General features: G+C 37.4%; 1 protein-coding gene across 4 annotated transcripts in view; it reads left to right on the forward strand.

The window, feature by feature from the left end:
* Nucleotides 1–24427, forward strand: part of Sclt1 (sodium channel and clathrin linker 1) — a 176388-nt gene extending 151961 nt beyond the window's left edge. For 3 of the 4 annotated variants that reach the window (XM_046459634.2, XM_046459633.2, XM_058584062.1), the window contains 3 exons: nt 17216–17294; nt 19980–20075; nt 23891–24427. In XM_046459634.2, coding sequence (XP_046315590.1) covers nt 17216–17294; nt 19980–20075; nt 23891–23953 — 238 coding nt within the window. In that variant the 3' untranslated portion in view covers nt 23954–24427. Of the gene's footprint in view, nt 1–17215; nt 17295–19979; nt 20076–23890 lie in introns of those variants that run through there. The other variant, XR_006855097.2, reaches the window with a different exon arrangement.
* Nucleotides 24428–25677: the final 1250 nt, after the last annotated feature.

Raw genomic sequence — 25677 nt, forward strand, 5'->3', positions numbered from 1 at the left:
TCATGCAAATATGACATATTAATGAGTTAGAAATAGTCTTTATCCAGATTTTTTTTTTTTTGGTTTTTGAATTAAATTACTGTCCCTTAATTGCTAGTCCTTGAATATCCTTGAAATATTTTCAACTTTTTTATTTTATCATCTATCCTTTTAAGAACAAAGGGATATTAATTGTTGTCATTGCTTTTCCTTATGTCAGTTCAGTGTAACACAGTTTTTAATAAATCACAGTCCTCCCTCCTTTGAACTCTCTTTTTAAAGACAGAGGATAGTGAACCAGAATTTTCCAGCCATTGCCTCTCCTGTTTCTTGGATCAGAGGCCAGCTGCGGGTTTTGTTGTTGTTGGGGGTGGGGGGCATTGAACCCAGGGTCTATGCATGCTAGGCTGACACTATACCACTGAGCTGCACCTCCAGCCCCCTGTTTTTATTGTATTTGAAAAATACCATATTATGTGACATTTGGGGTGGGTAAAGTAGGTTAAGGAGGACTATAGGTTGAGTATTCCTTATCAGAAATGCTGGAGAACAGAAGCGTTTTGGATTTGGAGCTTTTTCAATTTTTGGAAATATTCCACATATCTTGGGGAGGAGACCCTAGTCAAAACATGCAATTCTTTACTGTGTATGTGTGTGTGTGTGTGTGTGTATGTGCGTGCACACGCTAGGATTAAACCCAGGGCCTCTTACATGTCAGTCAAGCACTCTACCACTAAGCCACATCCCCAGCCTCCTGAAATTCATTTTTGTTTTTCATGCAGTTTCTACATATAGCCTAAAGGTGACTTTTTACAGCATTTTTATTGCACCTGCAGGCTGACTGTGACCCATCACACGAGGCTGTGTGTGGAATTGCCCACTCGCGGCATCATGCTCATTCCCTAAGCACTTCAGATCTCAGGTTTGAATTAAGGATGCTCAATCACACTGCAATATAACAAGGGCCGGGAATGGTTGCACAAGTCTCTAATCCCAGCTACTTGGAAGACCAAGCAGGACAACTTAGCAAGAGCCTGTCATGAAATAAAATTTTAAAAAGACTGGGGATGTAGCTGAGGAATAGAGAGAGCACTTGCTAAGCATGCACAGGCCCAGGGTTCAATCCCAAGTTCCACAGAAACTAATGAGAAAGTAGTGAGCAAAAATAGATAGGTTGCATTTTTTATATGCTTTGAAATTTCTGGACATTATCATTTTCTTTAGACATCTTTTTAAACAAGGAATAATTGTGTTTAAATATTTCATTACATGATTTATATGATTATGAAAATGTGACAAAGCACTGTGAACAAGGTTTCATTGTTTATATTCAGGATTTCATAAAGGAAGACCTCGTTTTTTGTGGACATTTAGCCTTGGCCTAATGTACCTGTGCTGGCTATTAAAACCACTGGATTAGAAATGGAAACACTTCCTAATATGCTAAGAATGCCTTCCAGCAGTTCTCCACTGTGTTGGTGTGCCCTGACATAGTGCTACTAAAGCATTTACTTTAAAAGTAGAAAGCATTTCACAAGATTGTTGCATTGACTCTTCCCCTTTGTAAAAGGATTATGTATTTGATAATAATACAAAACAGTATAATATTTTACCATATGAGGAGGCAGCACAGCATTGTAGATAAGAATACTGACTCAGGAGTCAGTCAGACCTGAATTTGAAACCCATATAGCTTCAATCCCTTATACTTATCTGTAAACCCCAAATGCTATTATAAGACTTCATTTTTATGATAACAAATATGAGGTTTTGACTCCACGCACAGCGTGTTAAATATTTAGAAACGGGGAACTCTGGGTTTAGGGAGTAGTTTTTATTAAGTGCTAAGAGATTATTGCATTCAAACTAAACCATGATACAGTGTATGAGATGTGTATGAGAAGCTTTTGTACATATTTCACCTTTAATTATGTCAAGAGCTTTGTAATGTTTTGAACAACCAATAAAAAAAAAATATGTGAAAAATTACTTGTTCTAGAAAGCACTGGATTTTAGGTAAGATTTATATGCATGAATAATATTCCTGCCCACAGGAAACATAAATAATACCAACAAACATACACCGAATCAATAAGGTGTATTTATCAAAGTGTTTTCAACTGGCCTGTCTCACCTACTAGTCATAATGCAAATTCACATGACAGTCATCATAAGTTTATCATTTTTGATGTAGAAAATTTTATACTTATTCCAATGAAAACCTATGTTATAAAGGTGACGGTCTATCCTGGACATACGCATGGTAGCAGCCCTCCTGAGCACTAGCAGTTGATGTGTGCTTGCCTTGTACCAGTGGTGGTTCCAAGTGCTGCACAGTACTTCCATCTCACTGGGGAAGGATTCTTTTGCTCTCCTTAGAGGTAGTGTTATTTTTAGAGTGATTAAGTAGTACAGCCCAAGTCTTCAACCAGTTAGGTCTTTCATTAATAATAAATTGAAAAATAGGCAACAGAACAATATATTTAAAAAAACAAAGTTTCATTTGATGCATTTGACTCTCCTTATAGTGTTTTCCCCATATATCATGTCATTCATATAAAATATGTTTTTAGCAGCTTTCAGAAATGAGCCTCTTCAGATAGACCCTAGCATGCTTCTTCCTGATACACCTTAGTGGTACCATCTTCAGCATCAAAGGCTTCCCCTGAACAAATGCTAGTGCTTCTTGGTTTCCCAGTTAGGCTGTACTCAGCAAATCTTGAAAATACTTGACAATCTGCCTTTGCCCTTTTATAACAATTAAATTCTTGTAAGTTTGCTATTTTCTGGCTTGCTGCTTGCCTACTTATTTGCAATAGCTAGGAAAATATTTGAGACAAAATCAAATATAAATACAGCCAAAAAAAAATACTTAAGATGCTGGAGTCCTCTTAGCTTCCTTTGAAAACCTCTGTTACTTCTGGCAATGGACAATTATGATCACAAGGTACCTGCAATTTCTTATTGTAAGTAACTATAGCCATAATTAAATACAATAAAAATAAAATAATTTTCACCTGGGAAATAATTTTCCTGACAACATAAAAAAGCTTAGGATCAGAAGCTTTTTAAAAAATTTAATTTTATTGATTTTGGCTGTGATTTTAATTATTTCCTAACTTCTGCTTTTGGTTTTGAAAAGGAAGTTGTTCTTTTTTTTTTTCCCCCTAGGGCTTTGAGACGTAATGTTAGGTTATTTATTTGATGACTTTCTATCCTTTTAATGAATGAGCTCAATGTATCTTAGAACCACCTTCGTAGTGTCCCAAGGATCTCAATAGGTTGTGTCACTGTTCTCATTTACCTCTAAGTATTTTTTCATTTCAGCCCTGATTTCTTCTGCAACCCAGTGGTCATTCAATAGTATATTCTTTAGTCTCCAGCTGTTAAGAGTAGCTTCTATTTTTACTTCTGTCGTTGATTTCTAATTTCATTTCATTACAATCTGCTAGAATGCAAGGTATTACCTCTATTTTTTTGTATTTGCTAAGAGTTGCTTTGTGGCCTACGACATGGTCTATTTTAGAGAAGGATCTGTGTGCTACTGAGAAGAAAGTATATTCAGTCATTGATGGATGAAATATTCTATATCTGTTAAGTCTAAATTATTGATTGTATTTTTTAGTTCTATATCTTCTTTATTTAGTTTTTGTTTGGAGGATCTATCCTAACAGTGATGAGAGAAGCGTGTTAAAATCACCCAGTATTATTATGTTGTGGTCTATTTAACTTCTGAAATTGAGAAGGGTTTGTTTGATTGTTTGTTGTATGTAGATGCTCCTTTGGGGCACAAATATTTATGATTGTTGTGTCTTGTTGATGTATAATTTCCTTGAGCAGTATGAAATGTCCTCCTTTGTCCCTTCTGATTACCTTTGGCTTGAAGTCCACTAGACTCTTCAACAGATGGTTCTGGGAAAACTGGAAATCCTTATGTAGAAAAATGAAATTTATCCCCTATCTCTCAAAGTGGATCAAGGACCTAAGCATTAGACCAGAGACCTTGCGCCTACAAGAAGAAAACATAGGCACAACACTCCATCATATGAGCTTAGGAACTGACTTCCTCAACAAGACTCCTAAAGCACAAGAAGTAAAATCAAGCAAAGGAAACAATCAAGATGTGAAGAGAGAGCCTACAGAATGGGAGAAAATCTTTGCCACATGTACCTCAGCTAGAGCATTAATCTCCGGGATATATAAAGAACTCAAAAAACTTAATAGAAATAAAATAAATAACCCAATCAATAAATGGGCAAAGAAACTGAACAAGCACTTCACAGAAGTATGCTGATTTTAAATCTTTAGGTATATACTGAGGGGTGGGATAACTGGGTCAAATGGTGGCTCCATTCCAAATTTGTTGATGATTCAATCAATAAATACATGAAAAAATGTTCAACATCTCTAGCAATTAGAAAAATGCAAATTAAAACTACACTGAGATTCCATCTTACTCCAATCAGAATGGCAATTATCAGGAATACAGGTAACAATAAATGTTGATGAGGATGTGGGGAAAACATTCACTCATACATTGATGGTGGGACTGAAAATTGGTATAACCACTGTGGAAATCAGTTTGGAGATTCTTCAGAAAATTTGTAATGGAGCCACCATTTGGCCCAATTATCCCACCCCTTAGTATATACCTAAAGATTTAAAATTAGCATACTGCAGTGATGCAGCCACATTAATATTTATAGCAGCTCAGTTCACAATAGCTAAGCTATGGAACCAACCATCCCTTCAACATGAATGAATAAAGAAAATATGGCATATATACACAATGGAATATTAATCATAAAGAAGAATGAAATTATGGCATTTACCAGTAAATGGATGGAACTGGAACTTTATCAGACTAAATGAAATAAGCCATTCCCCAAAAAACAAAAGCTGAATGCTCTCTCTGATATGCAGATACTAACACAAAATAAGGGGGATAGGAGGAAAGAATAGAAGTTCATTGGATTAGACCAAAAGGAATGAAAAGAAGAGTGAGAGATAGGAATAGGAAAGACAGTAGGATGAATCAGACATAACTTTCCTGTGTTCATGTGTGAATACATGACCAGTGAAATTTTACATCATGTACAACTTCAAGAATGGGATCTCAATTAGAATAATTTATACTCCATGTATGTATAATATATCAAAATACACTCTACTGTCGTGTATAGCTAAAAAGAACAAATAAAAAATTCAAACTGCTCTATGGTATCTTCTTTCACTTTGAAGTTTAATTTGTAAAATTTTAATTTTAATAATTCCCTCTTACTCTTTTATCTTGAAGTGTATGTAACAGAATATTGAGCTTCCAAAAGGAAGTGATTTTAATCATTAACTTATTAATATGTAACTTCTATAACTAATATCTCTACAAATTTACAGAAATATGAAATCTTTGCTATATTATATATTAAATTTTAAAACTTTACAGAAAAAATTATATGTGATCTTCCCTACCAAATATTAAAGTATAAATCTGTGTGGTGTTATTAGCACAGATGTGGGAACAGAATGCAGAAAAGCAGAGACCAGAGGCTGGAGATTCAGCTCAATTGGTGGAGTGCTTTCTTCCCATGCACAAGGCCTGGGTTCCGTCCCCAGCACCACACACACACACACACACAGCCAGTGGTAAAGAGATGCCTTTAGAAAATCATCTAGAATATTCCTTACTCTGGGGGCTGAGGTTGTGGCTCAGTGGCAGAGTACTTGCCTCGCGCATGTGAGGCCCTGGGTTCAATTCTCAGCACCACATAAAAATAAATAAACAAAATATTGTGTCCATATATAACTAAAAAAATTTTTAAAAAAGAATATTTCTTACTCTGTACATAAACTAAATTCCACATATATTAAATAGCTAAATATAAAAAGGAGACATCAGAAGAAGTCAGACTTTTTTATTCTCCCAGAATGGAGAAGTGTTTCTAATCAAAACATAATCCAAAAGAGGAAGAGTAACTAATTGATCTAACTGTAAAAGTAAAAAATGAATATTCTATATGAAGGAAGATACTAAACATAAATACTATTTGTATTTTAAATAGCATACTAGAAAAATAAAACAAAAGATGAATATGCAAAATTCACCAAGTTCCACAAATTAAGAAAAACGTTAACAACCAATAGAAAGATGGACAAAATGCATGAACTGGCAGCTCACAAAGGCAGAAAGGCAAAACTCCTTTAAACATGTCAGAGCAAGTTCAGCCTCACTTGTATTAGAAGCAATTTTAAGCAATAGTTTTATTCATCAAGTTAGCAAAAATGTCAAAGGTGGTTAACATCCATTGCCTGCAAGTACTTGGTAAACAGGAGTCGTCAGAGGGTTCTGGCAGGAAAGTAACTGGCAGAAATCTCCATGGTGTGGTCCTTTTATAGCTCCCAGGATGGACCTCCAGAGGTACTCCATACGCGTTAAGAGCAGTAACACTCCCGTCCCTGTGCTGGTCAGGTCTCCCACATCTTTAACTATGGCTCTTAAAGGACGTGCTTCACTCTGATTTCTCTGTCATCAGTTTTTCCCCATTCTATTCCATGTTTTGTACTGCTTTCAGAATTATCTTACTAAAAATTAAATATGATGTTAGCCCTGCCCACTTGACAACTCCTGATTTTGGAGCATTTTGGATTTTCACTTTCTGAATTAGTGATGCTCAATGTGTGTGTTTGTGTGTGTGTGTCTGTGTGTGTGTGTGTGTGTTGAATTATTTACACAGCACCTGAGCCTAGGAAGTTTCCTTCACTCTCTAAAACATTATAATTTTTCTTTTTCTAAAATATTGTTTTAGTTGTAGATGGACACAATAGTTTTATTTATTTATTTTTATGAGGGGCTGAGGATTGAACCCAGGGCCTCACACCTGAGAGGCAGGCACTCCACCCCTAAGCTACAGCCCAGCCCTGTAATTTCTTGACTGTACATCTTACCTAGCATGCACGAGGCCCCGCACTGGATCCTCAGCACGGGGGTAGGGGAGGGGGGATGATCAATCTAAGTAGATATTAGAATAGTGGTCACTAGAAACTAGGGAGAGCAGAGGGTGGGGGATAGAGGGAGGTTGGATTATGGTGACCAAAGTACATTTGCATAGGGGGAATAAGCTGTAATGCCCTAAAGCACAGTAAGGTCACTGTAGTTTCCAATTTATTATATCCTTTATTAAGAACTAGAACACAGAAGTTCAAAGCTTCCCCATAACAACAAATAAATCAATATGTGTTTAAGGAAAACTGCTAATTGCCCTGATTTTTATCACTCCACATTGCATACACAATTGAAGTATCACATTGTATTCCATCAGTGTGTACAATTATTATGTGTCAATTTAAAAGAGAATGAATTGGAATAATAAACTCTTTTAAGGTTAGAATTTCTCAAACTTTTTTCACATATAAAATGACTTTTTAAAAAAGGTAGATTGATTGGGTTTTCCTTTTTTATTTTTAGTATTAATGAAAGGTGCTGACTAAAAGGATCAGATGTAGACGGAGTGAGAGCTGAGACAGGAGAGAGGGACGACCTGGGCTAGTTTGTGCCTTCTGTGTGGATGTCCTTCCCCAGCTCCCACCTGGAAAGGTTTTCTTCTCTCCAGACCCCCACCTCAAAAGCCATTTTTTCTATGAGGTTTTCTTCTTTCCCTTGAAAGATTTATGTCTTTTATGTTCTTACACACCCATACCATTCTGCTCATTCCTTTTTATAGCACTAACTGAATTATGATAGAAACTATCATTTATGTCTTTACAAAACTATGAGCTAACATCTTACGTGACATATTCCATAAAATTGAAACAAGCTATTTAATAAGATTATATTGAATAAAAGAGTTGAACAAATGATTTTGCAACATGTAACATTTGCTTCTTTTATTCAAAACCAACTTTGCATGTGTGTGCACATGCATGTATGTGTCATTACAAAGTTTTGGGTTTTGGAGCATTTTGAGTTTCCACTTTTTGGATTAGTGATGCTCAGTGGATGTTTGTGTGCGTGCATGCGTGTATATGCATACTGAATTATTTACACAGCATTTGAGCCTAGGAAGTTCCTTTCACTCTCTAAAACATAATTTCTCGGCTGTACATCTGTAATGTTTGGCTGCCATAACTGCTTTTTTTAAGGCTTTTTTTTTTTAATTAACAGGATGAGAGGCAGCTGCAGGTACTGGCAGATTACAAAATGCATAATTACTAAAAGTAACTGAAGCATATTATACTATAATTCAGCAGGAAAAAAAAAACATCTGGCACATGCTATGTTAATTTGTCATAAGAGAGTTTTGAAGGAAGTGCTTGCTGCAGCTGGCAGATCTGTCATCCCCCTGAAGTGAATAGTGCACCTTTTGTTTTAAATTCTCTCATATACTATAGGATAATGCATTGTGTGAGTTAATCTTTAGCCATCACTACAGGATTGCATGTATTGAAGGAGTTTTCCTTTATGTTATAGCAACCAAAATCTACATGGCTCACCTTTATTGAAAACTGTGCTTTAATTATAACAGGATGATCTGAACTATTATAGTAATTAATTATAATGCCTCAGACATTGGCCCAAATGGAAACTTCTCCTCTCATGCGTTAAGGAGCATCTCTGACTTGTTTTACTTAAACTATTCACAGTGTTTCCAGAGACTGCCACATTGTAGGGAAGGCCTTGCTCTTACCCTCCTAACTATGCCATAAAACATTCTAATGCCAACCTTTTTGAAGGAATCTATATTTACAGCTCTCTACTGGGCATCTCTGTACATTAAACTCAATATGTTCAACCCAGCCCAAGTTTGACCTTCATCTCTTATTTCCCACTTCCATGGTAGTATCTACCCATTGCTCAAGCAGAATTCTGAGTGTCATCCTGAGCTCCTTCTCTCACATCTCATGCTACTAATCCCATGCTACTAATTCCACCTCCTAAATATCTCTGAATCTGTCCATTTCTCTCCAATTACTATAGTTCGAGCTATCAACAATACTTACCTGAATTACTGCTAAAATTTCATGATTTGACTACTGTCTTACATCCTGTTTTTCCTGCTGCAATCAGCAAGATGTTCAGATGTTCAAATCTAATCACGTCAATTCTTCTTAAAGCAAGTCACTGCCTCTCTGCTGTATTTAGGATAAATCTTATTTCCTATCCTGACATACAAAATCCTTTGTGATCCCTCATTTCCAGCTCTTCCTCTGCCCCTCCCCCGTAACACTGTGTCCCAGTCACACTGAATTTCTTTCCGTCTCTTACATTTATCATTCTTTCGTATTTCCTGGGCTTCACACATGGATCCAATTGTCTGCAGCACTGTTCTTTTCCTTCCCTGCCTTTGTCCACCTAACATCTATTTATCTTCCATACCTAGTGTAAACACCTCCTTCCCCTGATGGACAGCTCTAATCCCCTAATCCTGCGTGTATGTCCCATGTGTGCACCATGGACTCTAGTGTTCACTGCCTGTGTTTCAGGCCTGGTAATCGTCCAGTGTTCCTGGTAGATCTTGTTCCCCCTCATCTCAGGATGTGGCATGTGACAGGCACTTGTTTCAGTGTGTTCCATAAGGAACTTTGTAGTTCTCCCAGTCTAAGAGAAGCACTTAAACTGGTGGTGTTGTGTCACCTGTTACTTTGTAACCTTGAGTTTATTCTTCAAATAGCTTTTTAAAAATAAGCTTCTTAGGAATAATCTGTACCCAAAAAGCTTTAGAATGCATTGGTTTTTCTAGCAGTGGTCTCCCAAATTTATTACACCATTTGATGGCTATTCTGAAAATTATAGTCGCTGAATTAGCTCATTCGTTCTGCCATGGGAACATGTAGTTAACAAAAACTTTGGAAAAGCATGACATGGGAAATTGGAAATGTTGAAGGAACAAGTCAGCTGATTCTGTAGAATAAACAAAAATTTTCCCAGGTTGAAAACCCCCTTATATTTGCCAGACATTACGAGACAGGGTCTTATGAATTGCTGGAGCTTTGCTAAGTTGCTGAGGCCAGCTTTGAACTCACGATCCTCCTGCCTCAGCCTCCTGAGCTTCTGGGATTATAGGCGCGCGCCACCATGCCTGACTCAGAGCTTTCATTCTAGTAGGGAGAGGTAAAGAGTAAGAAGATAAATCAATGAGTAAAAAAAAATAATTTTATGTTTTAGGTACTGTGAGGAAAGTAAATGGGTGATCTAGAGGAACTGGGAAAGACTGGGAGAGACTAAAATCTGGACGATTTTAGAAAAAGTAGTCTGAAAAAGTACCATTTAAAGTAAGACCTGAAAGATGAGAAGAAATCAAATAGACAAAAAAAAAGTCAAGAAAGTATCTGTGCAGGTGGAAGAAGGGTTGGTACAAAGGCCCAGTGTTAAGGCACAGCAGACCTGTGTGGAGAGGACGGTGAGTGGAGAAAGAGTCTGTAAAGGGGGAGAGCTAAGAAGCAGAGGTCAGAGCATGAGTAGGCTATTTTTAGTAAGATATTTCTATTTACTTTGAATAAAATATTCAGTTAAGACTATTTTAACCCAAAGTGCTATAATGGGGAATCACTGGAGCATTTGAACAGCCTCAGGTTTTTGAAAGACCACTTTTAACCAGTAGGCTAGAGGAGGCAGAAGTGGAGCCAGGAAGAATGTACACAGAGCACCACAGAAGCCCAGGCGGCAGGTGAGAGTGGTGGGGAATCTTGTTTCAATGAAGATGGAGAGAAGTGGGGAGTTTTGAAATATGTTAGAGAGGGTAGGTCAGCACTTGCTGATAAAACAGATATAGCTGATGAGGAAAAAAGAAGAATTAAAGATGGCGCTGGGCTTGTGGCTTGAGCAGCTGGGTGAGTGCTGTTTACTAGGATGGAAGGAACTGGTAAAAGAACAGTTCAGTAGTTTCCATTTGGGACAGATACTTACCAGTGTTCCTAGCAGACATGTCAGGTAGGTTGTCAGATATACAAGTGAGATGCTCAGTGGTCAGGTTACAGGTGCAGATTTGTGGGGTTCTCTATAGGCATGTGCTAGATAAGCTGCTATAGGGGGAAAGCACAGAGAGGAGCCTGGGACTGTGTCCTAAAGCACTCTGACATGCCTAAAGATGGCCCGCCTGCTTGAGCCTGTGGTATTGTTTACTAGTGGAGTGAAAAAAGAATGGAAACCTTGCAGAGAATTTCCTTTTCTCCTCATCAGGTCCTTTAAAGCCATACAGAAAGTTGAGATCAGTTTTAAAGGTTACCCTTTTTGTCACTTTTTAGGGTTACATTTGTTGTTGTTCAGAAAATCATTTTGCCTGTTAGGTCTTGATATCACATCAGAGTGATGCTTCACTGACACCTCTTGTCATTGATTGGACTTAAGATGAAAAGCAGTATGGTTTAGTTGGGAAAACATTGTGATTTAAAGTGTATGAACCCCATTTTTGTTTGTTTGTTTGTTGTTTGTTTTTGTTTTTTTCTTTTAATCACTGCCTGGGCCTTAGGGACATTCAATAACTTGATCTCAGTTCCTTTACTTATGACATGAGATTAATAATAGTTTGCAGCCTTGAAGTAAAGATTGAGTCCAGTAGAAAAGGGTTACTGTGAGCTGGTATCCACTTAATCATCTGATAACATTAAACAGTGAACTTAGTTTCCGTGTAGCACGCTGACCAGTGCCCACGGCTCTCTCCCTGCTCCATCCTCACCCCTACCTATCCTCTACCTAGGTCAGGGCACCCACCTCCTCTCTCCTCCCCTGCACTCCAAGCCCCTGCCTCATCCTCTACCTATTCAGAGAACTCACACCCCTCCCGCCTCCCCTGCACCCCAGCTCCTGCCACACCCCCTCCCTCATCCATTGCACTGTAGTGTTCTAGTCTTCCTCTCATTCAACAAGCATCAGTGGGTTTGTTTCTAAACCGGGTTATGCTAGTTGTACTTGTTTTGGAAACACATAATTTAAACTTTAAATGAACCAGTGATATATATGAATATAAAATGAAAAAAATGATCAAATAAGTAGAAAATTTTGAAGGATTTGCAATTGAATTAGGTATAGGCAAGCCAACTCCAACAGAATAAAAGGAAGACTATAAAAATCTAGAAGACTTTTGCACTGAGGTGATTTTCCAAGTGCTTTTTAAATTCTTGTACCACATTAAAGAAACCAAAAGTGGAAATAATTGTAGAATGTAAGTAATGGATGTAGTTTGTATAAGAAAGACATGGAACAAAGAAACAGTGTATCTATACCTTAAAAAAAAAATACTAAATCCAGGGGAAAGTCTTGGACATTATCCTTCTTTAGGCCTCAGAATTCTTCGAAAATCTGACTAAATCTGTGGACCTCTTCCCAGAAAAGGTAAGTAAGCACACGAAATCTTGCATGATTTCAGGGTATTTGTGAATGTACCTGACGCCCATCCACAGGTCTCAGATTAGGACTCTGGCCTTCTGCCTACCGCACCTGCGTGGAGCATTGCCACAGTGAAACTGAAGAAGTAAACTGCAAACAGGACAGTGGGGTCCTCTCTGGAGTGCATTCTGCAATCCTGACAACCCACAAATGGCCTGATGGGATCATTTATCAATGTCGATTTTAGTGTTTTAGAAAGCATTTATTGTTTTAATAAATGTGAGTGCATAATAGTTTTCAAATTATTTACTCAACCCCAACATTTACTTACCCAGAAATTGTGTTTTGCAACTATTTTTCTAAATTATATTCTATAGACCTGATTAGGATTTTGTATCACATAAACATGAATCATTATAAGTGAACTAAAAATGTTTGGGACACTAATGAGCTAGACAATTTCTAGTGATTACCATAAGGGACTCCTCATTCTTCCCAGTGTACTTTTAAATTAGTAGAAGATTTTACTATGCCAGAAAATGTAGAGAAATTGGGCACAGTTTCATTTACATTCATATTAAATTCTTTAAGTACCATAATGTCACGTAGAAATTGGAAATGTCATCTATCTCTGTTCCTTCTGGCAAGCTACACGTAAATCATCCCTGATAGGTAAGACTGTTTCTGTTTTCAAAGATTTCCACGGAAGAGGTTATATAAAGCTTTACTTGCCAAGTATTTCAACTATAATGCCACTATGAAAATTTCTGGAAAGTTGTATTTAATGTTTATCCTCCATCACATATGATACAAAGAACTCTCAATTATGTTCTCTAGTGAAGAGGAAACTTCCATACAGAGTTGATTCACCCTCTGGGGTTTTCCTTTATCCTTTCAATGAAATCTCCTGACAGAAATGAGGGAGTCACTAGTACCTACAGACAGGCTCCAGGAAAGTCCTGGGACAGACTTAGGGAAGTTGCTTATCTCTTCATCTTTTTTTATATATATATTTTTATTAGTTGTTGATGGACATTTATTTTATTTATTTATATGCAGTGCTGAGAATCGAACCCAGTGCCTCACACATGCTAAGCAAGTGCTCTACCAGAGCCCCAGTCCCAGCCCCTCTCTTCATCTTTTAATACCTTCTAAGATTTCAGTCAGAAGACAGCCCTAAGACTGATGGAAATGGTTAAATACTTCAAGTTCTTTGTAGAAAGAAGTAGAATATAAATAAATAAAAATAATCTTATCTAAAATATTTTTCTGGTAGCTCCTCAGTAAATGTTTGTTGAGCAATAAAGAATAAAATTTCTTTCTTTTTTTTTGTTTTTGGTACCGCAGATTGAACTCAGGGACACTCAACCACTGAGCCACATCCCCAACCCTGCTTAGCATATATTTTTTCACTTGAAATTGAAAATCCCAAGTGTGTTTGCTTTTTATTGTCAAAACAAAAATGCCTGACAGTAATCACCGAGAGGAGGAAATTTATTTTGGGCTCACTCTTTCAGCAGTCTCAGTCCATAGTCAGCCCAACTCCTGCTCTAGGGCCAAGATGAGGCAGAACATCGTCATTGTGGCAGAAGGGCCTAGAGAAGGAAATCTTCTCCACTCATGGCAGCTGGAAAGCAGAGAAAGTGAGGAGCCAGGGACACAGTGGCCTGCCCCCACTACCTGCCTCCTCTAACCATGCCCCCTGCCTAATCTATTCAAATTATTAATCCATGTATGGATTAATTCAGTGATTAAGTTATATAATCTAGTAATTTCATCTCTGAACATTCCCAAACTAACACATGAGCTTTTCAGGGAACATTTTATATCCAAGCCATTGCATTAAATCTAAAAATTAAGTTCTAAGAATTTGCATTGTTATGTGAGCACTGAATAGCAATGGAAAGTAGATGTGAAAGACTTTTCAAAGAGAGAATCTTCTTCAGGGCAAATGATATGTTGCATTTAAGACAAAATTAGAAATACAAGTTGACTTTTAAAATTTTTAATGTAGACATTGGGGCAAAGATGACAATATAAAAATTAAGTAGCATGATGAGAAATAGGTTTGCAAGACAAAATGAAAAGTTGACTATTAGACACAGTAAGTTTGAATATGACTAGAATTTAGGGAAGAAGTTAGAAGTAAGGATCTAACTTACTCGGTTTCCAAGTAAGTATATAAATAATTATATTCCTAGAATCACACACACACACACACACACACTCACACACACTTACTTACCCATTTAGCAAACCCTTAGTCCTTGCCTGCCATGTTGCCATTCAGGCAGTGGTTGAAAGCACAGGCTTTGCAGGGTAGGGTCTATAGCTCATCGGTAAAGCGCAGGCTTAATGTGCTAGGCCCAGTTTCAATTTCCAGCACCAAAAAAAAAAAAAAAACTATTCAAAGCACAGACTTTAGATTCAAAGTATCAAGTTTTTGAATCCTCACAACTAACAAGCTTTATGACCTTTGCTTGTTTCTTAACTTTTAAATTTCTCTGTTAATTCATTTTCTCATATGTAAAAATGGGATCTCACTAAAATTCAATCTTTGAATGTACCGGAAGCAGTACCTGGCAGATAGGAAGCTCTGTGAATGTGTTGGATGTTACCATCCCCATCACCAAGCTCTGCTGCTAAATACTAAATTATAAACATATGAAGATGAATAATAAGGTGGTTCACCATCCAGTGGTAGCAGCTTATTATTCAAAGAGATGAATATTTATAAAGGCAAAAAGTCAAGTGTATATTTATTTAATGATTTTGATCTTTTTGATTATAAGATTTGTGGGAATTTATTGCTATGGATCGTTGAGACAGTTGTCTTGAGTAATAAGTAAATAGCTTAAGCATCAGATTTTGCAGGAGACATTTTCCGGTTTTCTGTGAACTGCACGTTGGTTGACGCTCTATAGGGGCCATACTTTTCACTCTGATCTCAGCTGTGCTGACAGGTGGTTTTCCATCGGGACTAATGCGTTTAGTTTTTGCCTTTAGTTACAGTTGGCATGGATGACTGCCACTTTAGTCATTTTGGTTTTTCTGTTTTATTTTTTTCTTTCATTGGGAGGCAGTAATTTTTAACACAATAGCCAGGCACGGTGGTGCACATCTATAATCCCAGCAGCTCGGGAGACGGAGGCAGGAGGATCACAAGTTCAAAGCCAGCCTCAGCAACAGTGAGGTGCTAAGCAAGTCAGTGAGACCCTGTCTCTAAATAAAATACAAAACAAGGATGGGGATGTGCTCAGTGGTCTAGTGCCCCTGAGTTCAATCCCGGGAACCTCCCCCCAAAAAATAAATAAATAAATAAATAAATAAATAAATAAATAAATAAAGCACAACAATTTATTCTGTCTTGTCATCACCACAAAATAAAGCTAAAATAAAATTTGAGTTTGCTGGCATGGAGGCAGTGATAGGCGCTCACTCCTCAGTCAGTGCCACTGAGTTGGAATAAGTAGTCACCTTTTTAATACATTGGTTCTGTAACGGCGACATGCATGTTTACCGCCACCTGCTTGCACCAGCCGCAAGGGGTGTTCAGCAACTTACTATAATTGGTTAGTAAGCAACATAACCTTTCTCTCGAGCCTACATATTTATCATAAATAGCTTTCTAATTTTAACTTTTCACTCAAATATCGGACACTTAAGAGACTGAAGTTTTAAGCTGCTTGTGTGGCTTATTTGAAAAAAATCAAAGCTCAAGTTATTTTGGAATTGTTAAATTTTTTGATGATTTGAGAAGTACAAATGAGGTCAAGGGACAGAAGCCAATTCTGAATTAACCATTTTTAATACTAAGAAGTTGATTTGATCTTGGTTCTGATTACTTTTTTAAAAAATGTTTTTTTAGTTGTTGTTGGACCTTTATTTTATTTATTTATATTTGGTACTGAGAATCAAACCCAGTGCCTCACACATGACAGGCAAGTGTGCTACTGCTGAGCCACAGCCCTGTTCTGACTACTTTTTAAGAATACATTGTATCTGCTCTTCACCTGGGACTCTTGAAATGATCTTTAACCAAAAGCAATATAATTCTTATACTTTAAACAAACAAACAAAAAAGATGGCCACAGCAGTTCTGTGCACAGATGATTTCAGCTAATGAAGCATAAAGGATATGAATGAATAAAATACAGTCTATACACCACCAAGACCAGTCTTGAATATACTATACCAAAGTGACATTGGAGAAGTTCATGTTACTTTAAATTTCTAGAGTTGAACTCCCCTGTCAAGCACTGAATGTGCAATCTCAAACATGCTTACTGGGCCTGGGAGTGTGGATCAGTGTTAGAGTGCTTGCCTGGTATTTTTGAGGCCCTGGGCTCAATCCCCAGGCCCTCCCTCCGCCAACATAAAAAATGCACACCGTAGCTAAGAAACACAATTACTCATGAAATTTTCTAATAACAAATATCATGTCTGTTTAAATGAGTATGCTTTTATTTATCTTAAGGTCTTATAAATATTTTAATGCTTAATGCTTCTATGCCTTTAAAATAATTTTTGTTTTGCTCTTTTTTTATTATGCTAAAATATATATATAACAAAATTGTCCATGTGATAAGTTGTGTTTTTAATTATAAAACTTTTAATTATGACAAAATATGTATCACTAAAACTTTGCCATCTTAACTATTTTAAGTGTACAATTTAGTAGTATTAAGTATATTACATTGTCATGCATTTAATCTCTAGAATATATAATAAAGAAATTAAAAATTTCAGATGTGGTCTATTAGTGACTTTATTTTGCACATCAAGATGATATTTTTGTTCGAAACATGAATATATGTCTCACTGATAAAGATTCAATTTTAGATTTGGAAAAATTACTTAATGGGTTTCTCTCTCTCTCTCTCTCTCTCTCTCTCTCTCTCTCTCTCTCTCTGATAGGAGTGAGCTGAGTCGACAGAAACTTCATACCCAAGAGCTGCTTTCTCAGCTAGAAATGGCAAATGAAAAGGTAGCTGAGGTAAGATAATGACTCCCTTGGGAAGTACTTTCTACTGCAGCTTGATACATGTGTTAAAGAATTTTATCTACACCAAATCCAAATTAATTCTCTACCTGGAAATAGCCACATAGAAATCATCCATAATCTTAAAAGTCCACCCATAATGTAATGTGGATAAAAGCTTTGAAAGTCTGTGATTCATCACCTGTAGATGATAAAAGGTAGAAGTCTCATTTCATAGTGTCATTTGTTCATTGTTTCAGAGGATTATTGGGATTCTCATTATTCCTATGCATTTCTAAGATTATTTTATTTAATCCATTTCCCTCATTTTGTTTTAATCCATCACAAAAGACCCACAGAAAATATTTTTGTTTACTGGAGTGTGTTAATATACATTTAGATTGATATCTTAAAACTAAATATAACAAAAGTTCATTATTTTTTCCTTGAGGCTTTAAAAACTTAAACAATTTCTGTATGATAACTGAAACTTTCCAGAGCTCTGGTTCTTCACTGGATGTTCAAATTTTGAGTGTGTTTGTTAGAATTTCATTAATGGTTGATGTGGTTCACCTCTGTAGTTTACTATAGGAGCCACAGTGACATCATGGCTCTTAAGCATCGTGGCAATATAAGCTGCTATCGGCAACTTAGAAAACTAGGAAGAGTTAGTAAATGTCCTTAATTTAATTCCTGCTTCCAGAAATCTGTTTAATGAAGTAAGGAAAAAATGAAGATTTTCAACATAGTGATATTGATAATATTCAAAGATCAAAAGAAACCAAAAGTATCCATTGGGGGGGGGGGGGAACAGTTGTTTTTATTGTGATTTACAGTCTGAACTGTTTCTTAGCCATTATGACAGCAGCAAAGATGAATGTACATGATATATAGTCTAATTAGAAATATGAAAATGATTATTATAAATGATGTGATTTTATTCCTCAAGTTTTCTCTAATGTATGATGTACCTCTTAAAATTTTAGAGTACCTATTTTGCCGCAGTCTGGCTGGGCACAACATCTTGGTAAATTGGTTCAACCAAGTTCTCCATAAAATTTAATTTTGCTTTTGGGCATAATGAGAAATAAAGTAAGTTTATTTGAGCAGGATAATCCATTATTTCAGTGTTTTCTATTACTAGGCATGGCATTCACTCTGATCATTTGTATGCTAGGACTTGTTAGGCATTTTCTAACCACTCCTGATTGGGCTTATATTTTTCTCTCAATTTAGATAAATGCCAGAAAAACTGTCTAGCATTTCTAGTTGCACAAAAAACAATTTTTTAGATGTACTGTGACCAGGCAGGTAAGTATGAAGAGAGCAAACACATTTTTTAAAATATTGTTTTAGTTGTAGATGGGCACAAAATATCTTTATTTTTAGGTGGTGCTGAGGATTGAGCCCAGTGCCTTACACATGCCAGGCAAGCGCTCTACCGCTGTGCTACAGCCCCTGCCCTGAGAGCAAACATATTTTTAATTATAGGTTAGTTGAACTTGTCTGCATGACATTAAAATCAGTGACAGCTTGGTATTGATGCTGTCTTTGTAGTTCTGCCATAGCAAAGTATTACAAACTGGGAGTGTAAACAACAGAAAGTTATTTTCTCACAGGTCTGGAGGCCAGGAGTCCAGAATGGCAGTGTCGGCATGTCGCCCGTCTGAGGGCTCTGAAGGAGGATCTGGACATGCCTCTCCCCCAGCTCCTGTAGCATCAGGCATTACTTGGCTTGGGGGCCGTGTTCTCTGTGTCTTGCCATGGTTTTCCCTTTGTGCATGCATGTCTGCCTTTGTGTCATTTCCCATTATAATGTGACATCAGTTATATGGATTATGGCCTGTCATAATGATCAGATCTTAATCATCTGCAAAGACTCTTTCCAAATAAGGTCACATTCACAGGGACTGGGGGTTCAGACTTCAGCATGTTGACTCTAGGAGCCCCTGCAGAATCCAGGTGTTCTAGGGATGCACCCCTGTTCCATGGCTGTGGTGCTAAGGCCCAAGGGTCCTTAGGTCACAGGCTCTCCAGGTGGTTCTGAAGCAGTGATCTAGCATCTCAAGTTAACCAATCAAAAACTGAAAGTCTTGCTCTTAACTTCTAATTCACTTTGCTTTTGAATTTCTTAATTTGCTTTTTCTGGTGGTATAGAAGGGGAGAAAACAATTTATAAAGAATGTAAAACCAGCTTTATACTTTGAAGCACATATCTTGGAAAATGTAAATTTGGAGATAATACTATCTTTTATTTTTAAGTGGGAATATGATGTCCAGATTGTCGCAGTCTGGCTGGGCACAAATAACCGAGCCGCCAAGAAGCACTTGTAGGTTCAAACAGCAACTCTTTATTCCCAAACTCTCACCGGCACTCTCCACACATGCTCCCCGGGAACACCCTCACCCTCCACTCTCTCGGAACCCCTTGAGAACTCAACCAGAACTCCAAAGTAGCGGCCCAGGCAGCAGGAGCCGCCCTATTGCCAGACAGCAAAGGTCTATATACAACTGAATACACAGCTTAACTTAACCATCATCATCTCAATGGCTCGCTGGCATCACCTCTCAACCACTCCCTCTGGCAAAATGCCAGGTGCCGCCCCGACTTGGCTGTGGCTCTCAACACAGATTTTTCTACACAAAACATTTCCATGTCACATATGGCTTTCTAATTTGTTTTATATTTTCTCTTAATAGAATGAAAAGCTAATTCTAGAGCATCAAGAAAAAGCCAACAGACTTCAAAGGCGTCTGACTCAGGCAGAAGAGAGAGCGGCTTCAGCTTCCCAGCAGGTAGGGAGCATGCTCATTATCCCCAAATAGTAAACAGTTTGAGTAGATCACTATTAAGACATAGTGGACATGCTCAGACCTCCCTAGAGCTAGTAGTTTTATTTTCACTTGATTAATGTATTTAAAATTAGTCCCTTTAATACTCGTGATTGAAAAGTGAACTTTAAAAACAAAAATAAATCTTAATATCATCCAGTTGTCATCTGTATCTCGAATTACACTATCCAATGAGAGCTGCTGGCCATAGGCAACTGTTTAAATTTAAATCAATTAAAATTAAGAATTGAGATTCTCAGTCACAGTCGCCAGATTTCAAGAGCTCAGTAGCCTGGATCACTATGGGAAGCCGTAGTGGACAGTATGAATACAGAACATTCCTGCCACCACAAAAGGGCCTTCTAGTCAGCACTGCACTAGACTCACAGTCTGTCTAAACCTAGGCAGATGCTCGCCCCCAGATAGATAAGATTGCTCCAAATATTTCATATTGCACTGGCTTTAAGTGGAAAAATTATTTCACTTACAAGTGAACTGTATTTAATGCACATTTATGGATAACCAAATAAATCTAAAATACAATATGAAAATTGTCAAATGGGAAATAGAATAGGAACATGAATCAAATAATTTCTCATAATACATCTTATAACATCATATAAATGAAATGGGCCAGAGGTCAGAGGTCGGGGAGGTAGCTCAGTGGTAGAGCACCTTCGTCATGTGCACCTGACCCTGGGTTTCACCCCGCACTAAATAAATAAATACATAAAATGGGCCATTTGTAGGAGCAATATTCCCTCCTATTTGGAATGAAGTGAGACCTCTTCAGTGGTAACGAAGAGACTAGAAGCAGTTGATGGACAGGTGGATGGAGCAATAGGCAACAAAAAAGAATGCAGCTTCCATAGTATTAATTATATTTAAGTATGAATATACTGTTTCTATCAAAATAAGTATTTTTCTTACATAGGAAGACTGTGGCCTAGTGCCATTAAGAAGCCATGTGACTGGGCAATTTCAGCTTCCTAATCAGTTTCCTGTTTGATATGGGATAGTAACACCTCCGTCATACAGTTATTGAAAGATGAAATAGAGCTTAATAATTAGACAGCTATATGTTAAATTAATTTCTGTATCATTAATACTTAAAGCTTATGTTCCTTTTTTAAATGGGGCTTTGCTATGTTACACGGTCTGGCCTCCAATTCCTGGGCTCAAGTGATCCTCCTACTCAGCCTCCCAGGTAGCTGGGCCTCTACGTGTACAACACCATTCCTGGCTAACACATTTACCTTTTAAAGAAATATGGTAAAGAAAATGCCTACTTAAAACCAACCACCCTGCATTGAACAGTGAAAAGGGTATAATTATAGAATCTTAATTATATAATCCATGTGATATCTCATGAAGTTTCCCTCCTGATAGAATTAAACCTAAACAGTCCAAAACTTGTTCCTGCTGACATTTAAACTCACTAGTAGCAAAGTTTCCACCATTCTTTTTGAGAGCTCTTTTATGTTTTGACAATTACCGCTTCACATTTTTTTGGTAACAAACTTAAAGTTTTTCTCCTTCCATTCTGTTTTATTGGAAGGTAAGAAGTAACCACTTAGCATTCTCCCCATACACAAAAAGAATTTCTGCTCTAGAGTTGATTTTATTTTTATTTTAAATGAGACCAAATGATAAATTTTCTCTTATAGGACATATGTTCATTTTTTCATCTTTATCTTTGCCTTCTCTGACTGCTTTCCAATTTTCCCATTTTTTTTCTAATTTTTTTTCTTCTAAAAACTGGACATTGCTCTTAGAAAGAATGTCCCACATTGGCAAGAAACTAACTGAAACAAAGGAGTTAAGGGCTGCGGGTTCCTGTGTGGGGTCAGCAGGAGCAGTGTACTGAGCAGCCCTGAGTGCTCTTCTGACCACCTCTGTCTGTGTGTTCTTCGTCCAGTCCTGTGTAGTACTCTAAACTGTTGAATGCCACACTGCATTCTTTTAACAGAACCATTTTTAAAATCAGTGTGGTAAAGCCTTTCTGTGCAGGAACACAAAAGCTAGAAACTACAAAAAAAAAAAAAAAAGGTTGAATAAATGTAACCATATAAAATTTCAGATGTCTGCATCTAAGTCAAGTCATAAAGCTAGGAGTGTAGCTCAATGGTAGAAAACTTGCCTTCCATGCACAAGGACCTGTTGGGAAAAAAAACTTCATAGAGCGAGTGACAAACTGAGAGAGACATATGCAACACATCCAGCAAAAGGCTAGTTTCCTGAGTACACAGAAAAAGTGCCTAAGTTTAAAAGGAAGAAGTACTGGGGCCGGGGTGGGGCTCAGCGGTAGAGCACTTGCCTGACACATGTGAGGCACTGGGTTCCGTTCTCAGCACCACATAAAAATAAATAAAATAAGATACAGGTATTGTGTCCAAGTATGACTAAAAAAATAATTTAAAAAGAGAAAGAAATGTTATTGTCCAATAGACAGTGGATAAAAAGTTTTTACAGAGAAGGAAAGACAGATGTCTTTTAATCTTTTAAAACAATGCTCATCCTCACCCACAAGACAAATATAAATTTAAATATTAATCACATATTATTTTCACCTGTCAGATCCTGAAACTTGATAATGCATTGTGCTGGCACTTGTGTGCATTACTGATGTAGGTGTGTACCGACACAGCCTCTTTGGAGACTGGTTAGCAGTATCTCCCCAAAATTTTGAATGTGCATAATCTTTGACCCATTTTTATACCTGGAAAAGTCTTTGCAAGGAAGAAAGCATGTCTCCAATTGTAACAGACTAACAGCCATGTGCATACCCAACAACAGGAGACAGGTTAAGTCATGGATGTCCACACAGGGAATAGTCTGCAAATGTTGAAAGAATAAAGTAGAGCCAGGGGCCGTGATACACCTATGTAATTCCAGCAGCTTGGGAGGCTGAAACAGGAGTTCAAAGCCAGCCTCAGCCATGGCGAGGCACTAAGCAACTCAGCAAGACCCTGTCTCTAAAAAAAATACAAAAATAAGGCAGGGGATGTGGCTCAATGGTCAAGTGCCCTGAGTTCAATCCCTAGTAACAAACAAAAAAAAAAAAAAAAGAAGAAGAAGAAGAACGTAGATCTAATATGAAATTATTTCTAATTCAGATCATTTAGAAGAAAAAAGGCATAATGAAAAGTACATTGACTTTATCATTTTTAAATAAATAGGAATGAAGAAATACATATGTGTATATATGCATATTCTCTTTTAGAGTATTTCTAAAAATACACCTAAAAGCTGGAAGGAGTGGTTGTAAGTGGAGTGGTTGTGTCTGTGGAATGAAAGACCTTGATGGGAAGGTCATGTCCCCGGTGCTGTGTATTCTCTTGTATTCATAGATCTTTTCTACAATTCAAATTAGTAGCTAAAGATTATTTTACTATTAGACTTTTCTTACTACATCCTCTCATCTTTTTACTACCAGCTGCGTTGTGTTCGCTCACATTCACTGTGTGGTTTAGACATTTTTCTGATTAACTTTGGTTTAGGTGATTTTCATCCATCTGGAACATGTTTGGGAGTTCTGAGTACATCACTCTGAGCCGGGGAATGTCATACTTGACATGCGTTTCTCTCATGTAATACAGACACTGTGAACACACAAGACTAAAACAGAAATGAATAACAACAAAAAAAATGACCTTTCAAGACCCCTTCCAATGATATTATTTTCAAGAACTGTAGGTTGTGATGCATTGTGCTTTGTATTAATCTAAGATTTTCCATAGAGAAAGTAACTACTTACTGATTGTTTATTTTAATTGCAGCTCAGTGTGATTACAGTACAGAGAAGAAAAGCAGCCTCCATGATGAATCTGGAAAATATTTAAAAATATTCATAGTTCACTCACAGAACTGTAGTGTTGGGAAAGCTGTTGGACTAGAGATATTTGAAATGATGAATCCTGCAGAGAATGGTTAAGGCTTGTGTCATTTTGCATAAGCATTTTCCATTCTGTCTTAAGGGTTTTGGAAAACAGAACAGTGACAGCGTCCTGAAAGTAAAGAAAATATGATCCTATATTTGAGCTTCAGTGGAGAATAAAGCCAGCCAAGAAGAATTTATGGCCTTCATCAGTGTGTCTATTTTTTAATGCCCCTTTTTCCCTTGGAAGAGCATGATATTTTTTTAAACTATGCTAATTATGAGAAAGAGGTTTTAAGAAAATTTCAGAGCTTAATATTTCAGGTTCCAAAATTTGGGAATTTTATATCTAATTGTTACTTCTAATTCATTTTTAAAGTTCCTAAGAATTAATTTTATTATGAACTCTTCAGTGGAATAAATTATGCACTTTCCAAAATCATGCTTGTCATGTATTTTAATGTATAATCATAGTAATTCATTTTTAACTTACATGGTTTCCAGTATTTACACAATTAGATATTTAAGATTCAAGGTGGGTTTTTTTTAATATTACTGAAAACAGAACTAATCAAATGGAAATCCTTGATTCTAAGAATGCACAGCTTTGGGCTGTTACAGTCCTGTGGATCTTCTTTGATCCATTCTCTGCTTCTGGCCTGAGCTTGATGCACGATGGTTTCTGGTGACAAGGGTGGATAGGTGTGCGTCTGGAGAAGCAGTTAGGAGACTGTTGCAGTTGTCCAGTTAAAGACAAAGAGTTTGAGTTGGGGGTAACATGAAAATATCCATGTGTAGATATTTAGCCAAAGTGGTATGGTGCTTAAAAAAAAAAAAAATGGGTAATCACAGGAATCTGGCTTGGAGATGAAAATTAAAGCCATGGAAACATCAGAGCTTGCCTCGGACTTTACCTGATGCAGCTAGCCACCTCTTCTCTTCCCACGTCACCCTTCCCCTCCATTTCTTTGTTTTTGTACCAGCAGTTGAACACCAAGACAGGGGTTTTCACTAAGTTGCTTAGGGCCTTGCTAATTGTTGAGGCTGTCTTTGAACTCATGATCCTCCTGCCTCAGCCTCCCGAGCCACAGGGATTACAGGCATGCACCACCATGCCTGGCCTCCCTTCCATTTCTTGTGCTCTAGACTTGATGGCCTTCCTTTACTTCCATCAACATATGGCCCTCCCTCCTAGCATATCTTTCTCCATTTACATAACCTTTGGATCTCTACTCAGACATTCCTTCCTCAGAGGAGCCTTCACTGGCCACCACGTTAGCCTGAGTCTTTTTGTGAGGACACTCCTACTAGTGTGCTGTAGTTTTCCTTCTTAGTATAGATCAAAATCTGCAATTAACTCATTGGACTTCTTTCCTCCCTAGCAGACTGCAAGCTCCCTGGGAGCAGTATGATGTCTGCTGTGGGTCATTACAGTATCCTCCCACTCAGCACAGCTCCTGGCATGCAGAGGGTGTCACTAACTGTTCATATACTGAGTGTTCAAGGACAAGACCTTACGGAATGACTGCATGTTAAATGAGCTCAGGGCGACTCCTCTCTGCATTCTGATATTAACAGTTTTCTTTCCATTTGGTGCCCCTCTTCAGTACTTGGATATTCTCCAAGACGGGGAGGAGGGGCTATAACAGCATGCCACTCTGACCTCTGTGAATTTGAACAGACTTAAGG

The sequence above is a fragment of the Marmota monax genome, unplaced genomic scaffold (genome assembly GCF_021218885.2).
Source record: "Marmota monax isolate L192 unplaced genomic scaffold, Marmota_monax_Labrador192_F-V1.1 WCK01_AAM20220418_F8-fsc00039, whole genome shotgun sequence".
NCBI lineage: Eukaryota > Metazoa > Chordata > Mammalia > Rodentia > Sciuridae > Marmota > Marmota monax.